This window comes from Danio aesculapii, chromosome 22 (assembly GCF_903798145.1).
Source record: "Danio aesculapii chromosome 22, fDanAes4.1, whole genome shotgun sequence".
Lineage (NCBI taxonomy): Eukaryota > Metazoa > Chordata > Actinopteri > Cypriniformes > Danionidae > Danio > Danio aesculapii.
In genome coordinates this window covers 13,456,671-13,470,209 of record NC_079456.1, presented here as the reverse complement: position 1 = coordinate 13,470,209, position 13,539 = coordinate 13,456,671, and the positions used below count along the sequence as shown (strand labels likewise).

Below are 13,539 nucleotides of genomic sequence, written 5' to 3'. Positions count from 1 at the left end.
ACTCTTGAAAAGCACCCAGACAGTTGCATCATGACCAGGTTGGGACTTCTGTTAATGACTGATCCAGAAATAGGCCAAAGAGCTGAAAGAGGAGCACAGATTTAGCTCTTTGTTTTTGGATGGGACGCAGGTCTGATACACCCACTTGTTAAAGTAACACTGATGTTATGCAAGAGCGAGGAGGGTAAAGTTCACAAAAACAGAAAATAGTCATTTAAGGAGTCATATGAAATGTAAACGAAAAGCGTAGAATAATTTAAAGCATGTTTTATAAGCAGTATCTCAAATATAATAAAATAGTAATAATAGTAATAACAATGATTTTAGTATTATATTAATAGTAATATTAATGATTATTTTAATTATTAAAAGCAATGACAATATGACAATGAATGAATTTTTGTGTCTATTATAAATACACACACACACACGCATGCACAGACAGACAGACAGACAGACAGACAGACAGACAGACAGACAGACAGACAGACAGACAGATAGATAGATAGATAGATAGATAGATAGATAGATAGATAGATAGATAGATAGATAGATAGATAGATAGATAGATAGATAGATAGATAGATAGATAGATAGATAGATAGATAGATAGACAATTAAAGTAATTTTACAACAACACTGTTAGAATTATATATTTTTTTGTATTTTCATAAGTAGTGTTAGCAAAAATAATAGTTACCAGTAGCAGAATAATAATAAACGTAATTAATACAAATCAATAATAATTATGATAAAAAATCAATTCAATATAACAATAATAATTACAATACAAATAATATTAATATTAATAATATTAGCATTGATGATAATAATAATAATAATGTATTATAGTAAGAAGGTTGCTGGTTCGAGCCTCTTCTGGGTCAGTTGGCATTTCTGTGTGGAGTTTGCATGTTCTCCCTGTGTTCGTGGGGGTTTCCTCCAGGTGCTATATGTGCTTCGGTCCCCCTCCCCCTCCCCCCCCCCACAACTCCACAGTCCAAAGACATGAGGTATAGTTGAAATTGTTCGTAGTGTTTGTGTGTGAATTGGAGTGTATGGACGTTTCCCAGTAATTGGTTGCTGCGGGAAGGGCATCCGCTGTGGAAAACATGTGCTGGATAAGTTATTGGTTCGTTCTGCTTTGGCGAACCCTGATTAATAAAGGGACTAAGCCGAAAAAGAAAATGAATGAATGTATTATTATTATTATTATTATTATTATTAATACTATTATGAATAATGTATTAATAATATAATTCTATTACTTTTTATATATAATAATATTAAATGCGTTAACATAAATATTATTTTATGTAAATAGCAATAGCCTATTGTTACCATTAATCACATAATAGTCAATATACTGAAATAATTTTATTATCATTATTACATTACATTTTACATTGTAATCGCGCTATACAAATAAAGGTGAATTGAATTGAATTAAGAACAGCATATTTATAATCAGCGTCGGGGATAATGCATTACAAGTAACGCGAGTTACATAATAATATTACTTTTCTAAGTAACGAGTAAAGTAACGCATTACTTTTCAAAATTAAGTGATAATATTTGAGTTACTTTTTTAAAAATGTAATGCGAGTTACTTTTTAGTTTAGTTAATTCACTTTTAAAAAATAAATTGCTGAATTAAAACGAACATAGTCATGTTGAATCCCGCACGCGATGAAAGAATGCAGGAACAGACATAAAGAAAGACGACAGAGCTTTACATTTCTGCAATGGAAAATTCTCATTATTTTGAGCACATTGGAGAAAAGGAAAAGAGGATTATCTTAATGGAAAGTGATTTTACTTTTTAATAAGGCAAAAACTACAAAAGTAGCAAACACATTGCTTTAAACTTTTATTAATCTGTATATACGACATGTAGAACTCTGTAGTTCTCTGAAGATAATACTATCAGATAAATTTTTTATGTGCTTTTTATGAAGTAAATAAAGGTTATACAGTGTGTTGTTAACTCCTCTTTTTAAAGGAGTAGAAGAAGAAACCCTGCATTAACTCAGTGTTTAATGCTTTTCATTAACTCATGATGAAACTCGTGACACATTCAATATAAAATCTGCTGCTGATACGGGTGCCATGTCTGACATAAAATTGCGTCAGAGTTTAAGTGAAAACACTGCTTCAAATATTCTATCAGTGACAAAAAAAGTTTTAGTAAGTATTTATTTACTGAAATGGTTTTTAATTAAAATTCTTGATAAATTTGGTGAAAATCTCAATCCTGTTACAAGTTTACAACCCCAAAACAATGACATGTGTAACGGGGTTGAGTGTGATGGGGTTGAGTTTTTAAAACAAAATGACCTCTGCTCCTCGTGTGGTTTAAAAGAGAAGGCCCACATGGCAGCAATTAAACAAAAATATGTTATATTGTTTGCGAATACCATTTAAAAAAAAAACAATCATAATCCATCTTAGTTTTACGTTTCGGGGTTGAATTGTTAAGCTTGACCCTACTCTTCCTAACTATAATAAACATCAAAAAATGTAGATAAATTAAAATATATCTTGCCTTTTTTTGCACCAGAGATCAAAGATCTGAATGATATCACTTTCTGTCTGTGATGTCATATGAGAATGGAGTCTAAATTGGTATAGTTGGAGAATTGCTGGCGTGACAGGGTTGAGTTTATTGAGGGACATAACTTTGTAGCCTGTTTTTATAAAAAAAAAATCTTATTTTTTATTTAATTTTTATTTATCACCAGAAATGAACACAAATAAATAGTTGTAATACTGAAAAAATGACACTGTGTGCATTTTATAATTTTTTTTTCTACATGCAATTTCAAAGTGCCTCCGGGACATGACCATAGCTTGGTTTGTGACAGAAATTTTTTTTTTTTTGCTAAAATGGTTTTAATGTAGAAATTATTTTGATTCATTATAATGTACAAAGTAAATCAATGAAAAATGCTTTTAAAATGTAATTTTAGTCAACAAACACTTTAAAAAAAATATAGGGGACTGAAATATTACCATTTGCCAGGATTGACCCAACTATAAGCAATTATTTGTTGTTATTTTTAGCAGCAGTAGTAAGATATAGAGTTTAATACTGCATTTTTATAATAAAATATAGTAATACTCAAGAGTTGGTATGGGGGCAGCAATGAACACAGAGAGGGTCCTTACCCGCCAACAGCTCAGAGAAAGAAACGATGAACTACCGGAAGATAACCGTAGAAGAACAGGGAGTAGCGGAAGGCGGTTGTTTTTTCCCCCTTACCGCATTTGCTAATGTAAACCCGATTTATTTCTCGTTGTTTTGAAAACCGCCGTTCACTTTTACTCTGGAGAGCACAGTAAAGCGGTCGCGAGGATGTTGGCTACAGGAGCGGTGAGTTTCTGGACGCTTTTCGGGGGTTTACTCTTGTTTATGCAGGGGCCTCAAATAGCTAACGGCTAAAGCTAATTCACACAGTTACTATGGTGATCCACATTAAAGCGCCTTTGCGTCTTTATTATACACTTTTCTTTAAATATAATGTACTTATAGTTATTATACAGTCTTAGGAGAGAAACAAAGGTTTTATTTTTTTCTACGTGTGCTTTTCGTAAACATAAGATTAGCATTGGTTGTTTCATTTTTATTTCTTAATTAAAAGAACAGTATATAAAATTTTACAATAAAAATATAGATACCAGGGAAGGACGAGTAAACAAAATACAAATATACAAATTGTACATATGTAGTAATTAAATAAACACATTAGATAGTCGATGATACTGTCAATACACAAGCGTATTTCAGTAAATAAAGCCGTAAATTGAGATTTCTTATGAGTAAATTTACATTTATGAATGTTAAATATAGATAACTGCATAAATCACGTTAATTTAAGTCAAATAAATGACATTATTTTCCTCATGGTCATTAGTAAATATAGTTACGAATGCGTGTGAATATTATTAATAATAATGGTGTCACCTGTTCATATAGTAACAACTTGTGAGGAAAAAGTATTAATACACCATACATTTTGACATTTGAGTCATTAGTAGTCAAAATAAGGACTCAATGAGGCGAAGAAAAACAATTTGTGACTTATTATTTTTTACGTCAGTTTTTTTTTTTCATTTGTTCGTTTTTTTTCGGCTTAGTCGAAGGCTTAATCTGGGGTCGCCACAGCGGAACGAACCGCCAACTTAACCAGCATATGTTTTACGCAGCGGATGCCCTTCGAGCAGCAACCCATTACTGGGAAACATCCAAACACTCTCATTCACACATAGACTACAGACCAAATTTACCTTGCCCAATTCACCTTTAGCGCATATCTTTGGACTTGTGGGGGAAACCAGAGCACCCGCAGGAAACCCACACCAACACGGAGAGAACATGCAAACTCCACACAGGAATGCCAGCTGACCCAGCCGGAGCTCGAACCAGCGACCTTCTTGTTGTGAAGAGATTGTGCTACCCATCTGGGCCATTCAAAAAAAAAACTCATTAAGAGCCCTGTAAATTTCAGTCATAATGGTCTTAATAATGTCTTAAAAAGTCTTAAATTTAACTTGGTGAAACCTGCAGAAACCCTGTAAATTAAACTATTATTCTCTTGGTCGTTAGTAAATTTAGTTATGAACGTGTGTGTGATTATTAATGTGTCACCTGTTCATATAGTAGTAACTTGTGGGAAAGAAAATATATTAATGCACAATAAGTGCATTAGTAGTCATAATAATAACAACTTAATGGAAGAAAAAAAACTAGTTGTGACGTGTGTAAGAGTATTTTGGCGGTAATACATATGTATGTATATATATATATATAAATTCACAGCACATATTTACACACACAAATATATTTTATTGCTGCTTGTTCAAACTAATTTAAAAGGAGCCGAATCAACACAATTCTTGAGTTTTTTGGGGGGGACAACTTAATTGTTTTATGTTCAGTACATTTACATTTGTAAAAACAGTTACCTTAATTGATTTGTGTTGGGACAACAAGAAGGACATGTGTGGAACCCAGAATTTGTTACAGTGTAATAAATAATAACATAACTACAAATAATTCTATAGTTATTTTGTTCACAGACTGTAAGCACAGCGGGTCTGGCACAGGTGGACCGGGAGAAGATCTACCAGTGGATCAATGAGCTGTCCAGTCCAGAAACACGAGAGAACGCCTTGCTGGAGCTCAGCAAGAAGAGAGAGTCAGTGACGGACCTGGCCCCAATGCTCTGGCACTCCTGCGGGACCATAGCAGCTCTACTCCAGGTCTGCTTCAGCTTAGAGGGAGTGTGTGTTAATGCAAAATTTCCTCTGTGTTTTCAGGAAACACTAAGATCATGATTCTGGATGGAACAAAGTTTCTGTCATTCTAGACACAATTCTTTTTGATTTAAAGAAATATTAATTGAATTGAATAATTGTGTTATTATTATTATTTTACATATAAATAAATATTAAGTGGCATAATTGTTTTTTATATCTTGTATATTAATGCATCATGCAATTGATAATACATTAAGTAAAAATGTATCACACAATTATTTTTAGGTAATATTAAAAGGGATTTGTAAATGTAAGTTTTATTTATTTAACTTATTTATACAATGTACACAATTTTGATGAATCTTTTTGAGGAAAATGTTTAAAATTAATTTGAAAGCAATAAATTGATAAACAATTGTTTAGTAAAACATAAATTATTTCAGATATTTGAAATATTAAAGAATCAAGTGATAATAACTGTATAAGTAACAAATATGTCCCTTTTTGAAGGAATTTTAATCAAATTTAAGGCTAAAGTAAGGTTTTTTCCACACTTTGAAAATTAAAACATTTTGTAAATGTCTTTCTGACATTTGGCACTAAAGTAGTGCTTCAGATACTATTAGAATTTATATTGAGTAATAATAAATAATAATAGCAAAGGCTTTTATTGTTATTGAAACAAGTTCAAAGTTTGAATTCATTTGAGAAGGTAGAAAAAAGTATAGCAAATTTAACTAAATTAAGATTAATAATTAAATGTTTTTATTTTCAACAGGAAATTGTGAACATCTACCCATCCATAAACCCCCCGACACTGACGGCACATCAGTCTAATCGAGTGTGTAACGCTTTAGCACTGCTGCAGTGTGTGGCGTCACATGTAGAAACACGGTAATACACTTCTTATGGACACAGTAAATGACACGCTCTCTTTAATGCTGCGCTGCATTGACTGATCCTCTGTTTTCTTTCTCATCCTCAGCTCTGCTTTTTTGGCAGCTCACATCCCTTTATTTCTGTACCCGTTTCTGCACACGGTCAGTAAAACCAGACCCTTCGAGTACCTGCGGCTCACCAGTCTGGGAGTCATCGGTAAGAAAAAAATATACATAAATAAGACTGAACTGAAATGTTATCATTGTTTGGGAGAGCTATAAAAATTGTGTGTGTGTGTATATACAGTGCTCAGCATAAATGAGTACACCCCATTTTTAAAATGAATATTTTTATCCATTTCTCAGTGAATGTTGGTAATATATATTGGTGCAATTGAACAAAACAGATTTATTATACAGATATATTTATTAAAATAATATTTTAGTCACAGAACATGAAAATGGAAAGAATACATTTAAATTCATGCAAAATATGGCCAAAAAAAAACATTTCAAACTACAACATTTCAACAAAATTGTATATATTTGTATAATAATTTGTATTAGGGCTGTGCAATTAATCGAAAATTCGGTTTTGATTTCTAACGGTTATGAAAAATCATTATTCGAGATGAAACGATTATTGCATTATATGCTGCCCCCTTTCCAGTTGTACACATTTGTTCTGCAAAGCTCAGTTCCACGTGAACATTACTAAAAGCATGTACTGCTATGTAACTTTTGCAGCACGGGATGCGCATCATTCATTGATGTACGTTTGAATGTTTTTAAAAGCGCGAAAGAGATCACTGTTGTGTGTGTGGATGAGCGCGGGCGCACTCAGCCTCAGAGACGAGCAGAGCACACACATCTAAAGTCATCTTAATGTGAGCGCTTTAATGGTCAAATAGGTGTCAAAACCCGGGGAGGAAAATAACTGTATATATATACAGTTGAAGTCAGAATTATTAGCCCTCCTGATTTATTAGCGACCCTTTTCCCCCAATTTCTGTTTAATGGAAAGATTTTTTTTCAAATCATTTCTAAACATAATAGATTTAATAACTCATCTCTAATAACTGATTTATTTTATCTTTGCCATGATGACAGTACAGAATATTTAACTAGATATTTTTGAAAATACAAGCATTCAGATTGAAGTGCGATTCAAAGGCTTAATTAGGGTAATTTGGCAAGTTATTGTATAACAGTAGTTTCTTCTGCAGACAATCAAAAAATATATTGCTTGAGGCGGCTAATAATATTGAGCTTAAATGGGTTTAAAATATTTAAACCTGCTTTTATTTTAGCCTAAATCAAACAAATAAGACTTTCTCCAGAAGAAAAAATATTATAGGAAATACTGTGAAAAATTCCTTGCTCTGTTAAACATCATTTGGGAAATATTTATTTAAAAAAAAATATTCACAGGAGGGCTAATAATTTTGACTTCAACTGATAATCCTTTTGAATAATCGTGATTACAATTATTACCAAAATAATCTTGATTATAATTTTCTTTCCATAATCGAGCAGCCCTAATTTGTATAATATTTCTCCCCAACATATAAATTTGGGCTACTAATTTTTGAACCATTATTGTAAGTTACTTTGTTTGATTAGCTCCAGATTTGGATTCAGTACTGACTGATCTAATGTATATGCATAAATATAACATTGTAAAGCTTCCTAAAAAAAAAGATTCATTTAAATGAGAGATTTGTGTGGGGTATATATTCTGAGCACTGTATATATATTATTGGGTAAATTGCAAAATACTTTAATATTTGGTAAAAACGTAAAATAAAAAAATATAAAATGCATATAATAAAAATGTATGTTATATAATTAAAATAAAAGTAGTAAAAACAGTATTTTGCATTAGACGATACAAAAATACAATTAAGCTGTTTGAATTATATTTTCAATATGGAAGGGCATTTGTATCTACATTATTGATTTATTTGATTTTATGTTTATTTATTTAGTGGTTCTTCAGTTTCTATTTGTGATATTTCTGTATCTGTATTTAAGTTTTTGGATAAATGAAAGCAAGACTGAACTGAAATGTGTTCATCTTATTGGAGCATTTGTGAAAATACTTTTTAAATATAAATATTCATTATATTTATATAATGACATGTAAATTTGCAAAAAAAAAGCTAATATATGAATTTTCAATTCACACGTTAGAAAAAGATAGATTTTGTTGCAGACAAAACAAAAATACAATTAGTACAATCAGTTTGAGTTATATTTTGATTTGTTTATCTTTTTAGTACATTTGATTTTTCAAATCTATATTTCATTATTCGATATTTATATTTTTGATGAAAATGAGAAAAAATTAATTAAATGAGAACAACAGATTTACTTTCATATATGAATTTACCACTCACAAGTAATAAAAAAAAGGTATATTTTCAAAAAAAACACATATTTCAACACATATTTTTGTTTTATTGAATATGCCAGGTGATTAGTAACCACGTTATTGACCTTTTTTTATTTATTCGTTGATTGATTTATTTAGTATATTTAATTTGAATTTTACTTTTATAAATGTGTTTCTTCTGAATCTGTATTTAAAATTTTTTTTGGATGAAATTGAGTAAGCCTGATAAATAAGCCTGAGATGCGTTTGTCTTATAGGAGCACTGGTCAAAACAGATGAGCAGGAGGTCATCAACTTTCTGTTAACCACAGAAATCATTCCTCTCTGTCTGCGCATAATGGAGTCCGGCAGCGAGCTCTCCAAAACGGTAATCTTATTACATGACATAACTTGACGTGTTATTGAGTGTACGTGCATTATTCAGAAGCATTTAATGTGTATTTCCTCTTTTCTTACTTCAGGTGGCCACGTTTATCCTGCAGAAGATCCTCTTGGATGACACGGGGCTTGCCTACATCTGCCAGACCTACGAACGCTTTTCACATGTAGCCATGATACTGGTAATTAACCATTAATAACTATTAATGTTGAGGAATGTTACTGACGTGTTAGTTATGTCCATTTTTTTAGGTTCTGAAATCGTTTGCCTTTTCGTTACAAGCCATGAAATGCGTGTGCGCGATTATTTATTATTATTATTATTATTATTATTATTATATATGCTAATATTATTGACGTTCATTTCTAAACTGACATTTTGACTTTGTCACAAAAAATGTGTGGTTTGTAACGAAGATTCAGAGGGCTGAGGATCCATCTGCAGCTTCATTGACCGGAAGTAGCAAACAACAGAGTACGAGAGGCAGGCTAATGTCGGGGCAGGCGCATAAAAGTGAGAGTTCAGAAAGCAGACTAAGGTCAAGGGGCAGGCGGCAAACAATCAGAGAACGTAATCAGGCAAGAGTAACAGAAAAACAAACCAGGAAGAACTCTTAGTATTGTTCGCTGGGCAAAACAAGACTTTGCATAGACTGATGGGTGTGGAGGGAATATATAGTGTGCTCCGGGCGTCGCAAGTTTAAATCCTGGCTCATGGACCTTTTCTGATCCTACCCCCTTTCTCTCCCACTTCACTTCCTGTCAACCTACTGTCCTGTCAAATAAAGACAAAATGACAAAAATAAATCTTTAACAATCTGAGTGGCGATAAACAACATTAAAAGCTTTGATTTCAAGCAAAATAAGATTTTAGATTGTTGTCCACTGTCAATGTTAAATAAAACTTGTGCATAAAGAGTGAAATATCTTCTACAGAGGACTGAATGAAGACATGTGAGGAAGCTCAGTCACTAACAACGAACACTCGTCTGAAACTGTTACAATATAAATGGTTGATGAGGATTGATAACTCCAGTTTTATTGCATAAATATCATGAAAATAATCCAGATACTTGCTTGAGATGCAGGGACCTTAAAGGACCGTTGTATCACTGTATATGGGAATGTAAAGGAATACAGAACTTTTGGAAAGGTGTGAAAGAAATAATAGAAAATATTCTTGGGGTTAATATACCAACGTCTCCTTTAATTTTTTTATTTCTTTTATATCACAAGGAGATCAAGTTAAAAAAGACGGAGCATATATTTATAAATATATGTATTCTACAAGCGAAATGACTTATTTCTTTAAATTGGAAAAGTAGATGTGCACCAACTATAGGTTGTTGGCTAAAAGAGATGGTTACAAACATGACAATGGACAAACTTATATGATAAGAAATAAAGACAAATCCTTCCAAAGGTGGATTTGGAAATGTTTTACTAGAAGATTAGTAATAGAGGTGATATTGTATTCTGATGTAAAATACTGAGAAGCGTTTTGTTTGTTTGTTTGTTTGTTGTTTTATGATAAATTTTGACACATGGAAATGTGTATGTACATGTTAAAATATAATACAAAGGAACTGGAGGAAAAAAAAGAGTGAAATATCACATTTTCACATTTGATTCAGGGATGTGACTGTACTATATATAAACAGATTTCGCTATTTGTATAAGTCTGTGGGATGCACTGGATATAATATACTGTTGTAATATTGTGTAGTCCTACAATATGTGTGGTTATTCATGGGTTGTGTATGGCAGAAGACACTGGCAGAAATACTAAATGTTGTTTTCCTCTAATTATGTCTAATTTTAAACAATTATTTAGAAAAAAACAAGGTCAAATACAACTAAAATGTGTTTGTCTTAGTGAAAAAGTTTAGTGAAAACTCAGGTATCAGCATAATATTTTTGTAATGATGTGTAAATTTGCAAAAACAAATACATTTAATAAATGAATTTTCCATTCACACGCTAAAATAATAAAGATGTGGTGTTTTGCAGGTAGATGATACAAAAATACAATTAGTACAATGGATGTCTAGCTTTAAACAATAAATAAGCATGATCAAAATATTCTTGTCTGTAAAGGTTTATCAGTAATTATTAAAGTCAGTTATAAAGAACACCATTCCTTTGTTTGAGCAGAAGGTCTCTGATTGGCTGGCTAATCTCATGTCTGAAGTGGTATTTGAACTAATGACTATGTTTTGTGTTCTTGCAGGGGAAGATGGTTCTTCAGTTGTCTAAGGAACCCTCGGCTCGTCTGCTCAAACATGTTGTGCGCTGTTATTTACGACTTTCTGACAACTCCAGGTATTTTTTCCCCCAATAGTTTCCCTGCTTTTTTTTTAGTTCCTTTTAGCTCATTTTTAACCTGTCGGAGGGGCACAAAAAGTGCAGGCTGGAAAAGTATTATCATTTCAGTTTGATAAATCAGTCAAATCAATGCAATGATTTCAGTATATCAGAATCAGAAAGTAGAATCACAGAACTAAACTGTTAAACTGAATACCGTTTGCATGTACTTTTACTAAAAAATATATATATTTATGATCATAAATTGCATCTAAACGCCAAATTGAATAATACTTGTTTAAACGATTATGTTTTACATTTATTTTAATTACACTTAACACTTAAAATGTTTACTTTTAATACTTTTAGTTAAAATTAACCTATTTATTAAATATTTGCTTCAATTTTATGTAATTATATATTTTTAAAAAATCTAATATTTGTAAAATTATAAAAACATAATCAGTTAATTTAAAATTAAAATTCATGTTTTGATCATTTGTTTTATCCATGGAACTTTTTAAAAATTTGTTTAGTCTGTTTTTTTTTTCAGTTTTTTTATTTACAATGTTTATTTTGCTAGCACACTTAATTATTCTTTAGCTGAACAATTAACCCATTTAAGTTGATCCACTGAAAAAAAGTTTGTTTTGGTGAACTTAAGTCTGAGCATTTGCTTCTGCATTTGGAGTGTTGATGTTGCCTTCTTTGATGATGTCAGTTTGACACTTCAGCCACAATATTATTAGCCACGCCTCTCTTACTGTTAGTTTGCTATGAGGGAATGAGGCGCAAAAAGAAAGCCCCACCCCCTACTCAAAATTCCATTTCAGTTGGAAGTACTAAGGCCCAATCCCAATTCTACCCCATAGCCCTTCCCCTTACTAATTGGTGTCCCAATTCCGTTTAGCTTGAAGGCGAAGGGCTAAGGGGAAGGGCTAAATACCGCTTTAAACAGAGATTTTTCAAGGACTACACTCGAAGCAAAGGGGTTCGAAAATTTCCTAGAATACACCAGCTACAGCGACAGCATGGCTGCACGCGGAAGTAAGGAGATCCACTAATTAGTATTTTTTTGTCATTATTATGAATTTTATCATAAACAAGCACATATTTTAATATATTCATATCCCCGTTCCTGTTTTACCGTCTAAAAACCGGTAAAAAAAAACCCCGCTAAAATAAAAACCACTAATTACAAAAATAAAAAACTTCAAGGGGGAAGAGGTAGGGGTACAAAATTAAAATTGGGATTGGGCTTGAATCAACATACTGAAATAAAAGGGAAAAAAATTCTGAAGCATACACATTTTGTAATGTAATTGTTTGTGTCTGTGTGTGTGTGTGTCAGGGCGAGAGAAGCTCTGCGTCAGTGTTTGCCCGACCAGCTGAAAGACACCACATTTGCTCAAGTTCTGAAGGACGACTCCACCACCAAACGCTGGCTCGCTCAGCTGGTCAAGAACCTTCAGGAAGGGCAGGTGACGGACCCACGCGGCATCCCTTTACCTACTCAGTGACACACACACTGATAAACAAACACACACACACACACTCAGGACGCCAGCACAGCAGCATCTCGCACACATCTGACACATTTTTACACACAAGGGCACTTAATATTTTTTGGCCAAGAAGTTCAGAAACGGTGCTCAGATTTCACGGTTTGATTTTATTTCTTTTTTTCGAGATGTTTAAATTGACTTTGGACTCTGCTGGACTGAGGAAGAGTCAGTCTCATCCATCATTAGGGATTTTCTTTTTTTCTACATCTTCTTGATGGAATCCTAAAGAAGATGATGAAAGACTGTTTTGTCTGTATTTTCATCCTAAACTAAAGGAAATGTGTATTTTGAATGCTGTTGAATAAACAGTGTCATGCCATGGGAAATGTCATGCGAAACTGACGACTGCTGTGCTGATTTTCTGCTCTCGAGAGGGAATTCGGATTCAAGTTGTAGTTTTGTGGAGTTAGGTTTATTAAAAAAATGTATTTGATTAGTTTATATAATAATTAAATTTAATGATTATACTCACCAATTACACATTAAAGGGGAAATTATGCACTCATTCAATTTTACATTATTTTGTACATTGGATTCCTCTTTAATGAAAATATATTAAACAATTTGATTAATGTAACCATTTAGCAGAAAACGGCATGTTTTACTATAGCTTTTAGACTTAGGGTGCCGCCATCTTGGAATATAGCTGTGTCTGACGTCGCAGGGTTGGTTCCATTCCCTCAGCTGAACAGATACAGTGGAAGTAAAGGACTGAACATGGAGACTGCAAAGCCTAATTTAACCCAATGTGTGAAGTTGT

At 32.5% G+C, this 13,539-nt stretch overlaps 1 protein-coding gene across 1 annotated transcript; it reads left to right on the top strand.

Annotated features, from left to right (window-relative positions):
• Positions 1–3,209: 3,209 nt before the first annotated feature.
• On the top strand, positions 3,210–13,121 carry cnot9 (CCR4-NOT transcription complex subunit 9). Its single transcript, XM_056447742.1, has 8 exons — positions 3,210–3,373; positions 5,080–5,262; positions 6,038–6,153; positions 6,245–6,354; positions 8,790–8,899; positions 8,994–9,092; positions 11,141–11,232; positions 12,566–13,121. Exons 1-8 carry the CDS (start codon positions 3,356–3,358, stop codon positions 12,732–12,734), a joined length of 897 nt encoding a protein of 298 aa, XP_056303717.1. The 5' UTR covers positions 3,210–3,355; the 3' UTR covers positions 12,735–13,121.
• The last annotated feature ends 418 nt before the right edge of the window (positions 13,122–13,539 follow it).

Bases quoted from the DNA above. Each gene is read 5' to 3' on its own strand.
- cnot9 (XM_056447742.1), top strand. The intron at 8,900-8,993 runs GTAATCTTATTA...TTCTTACTTCAG, and splicing joins GCAGCGAGCTCTCCAAAACG to GTGGCCACGTTTATCCTGCA. The intron at 9,093-11,140 runs GTAATTAACCAT...GTGTTCTTGCAG, and splicing joins CACATGTAGCCATGATACTG to GGGAAGATGGTTCTTCAGTT.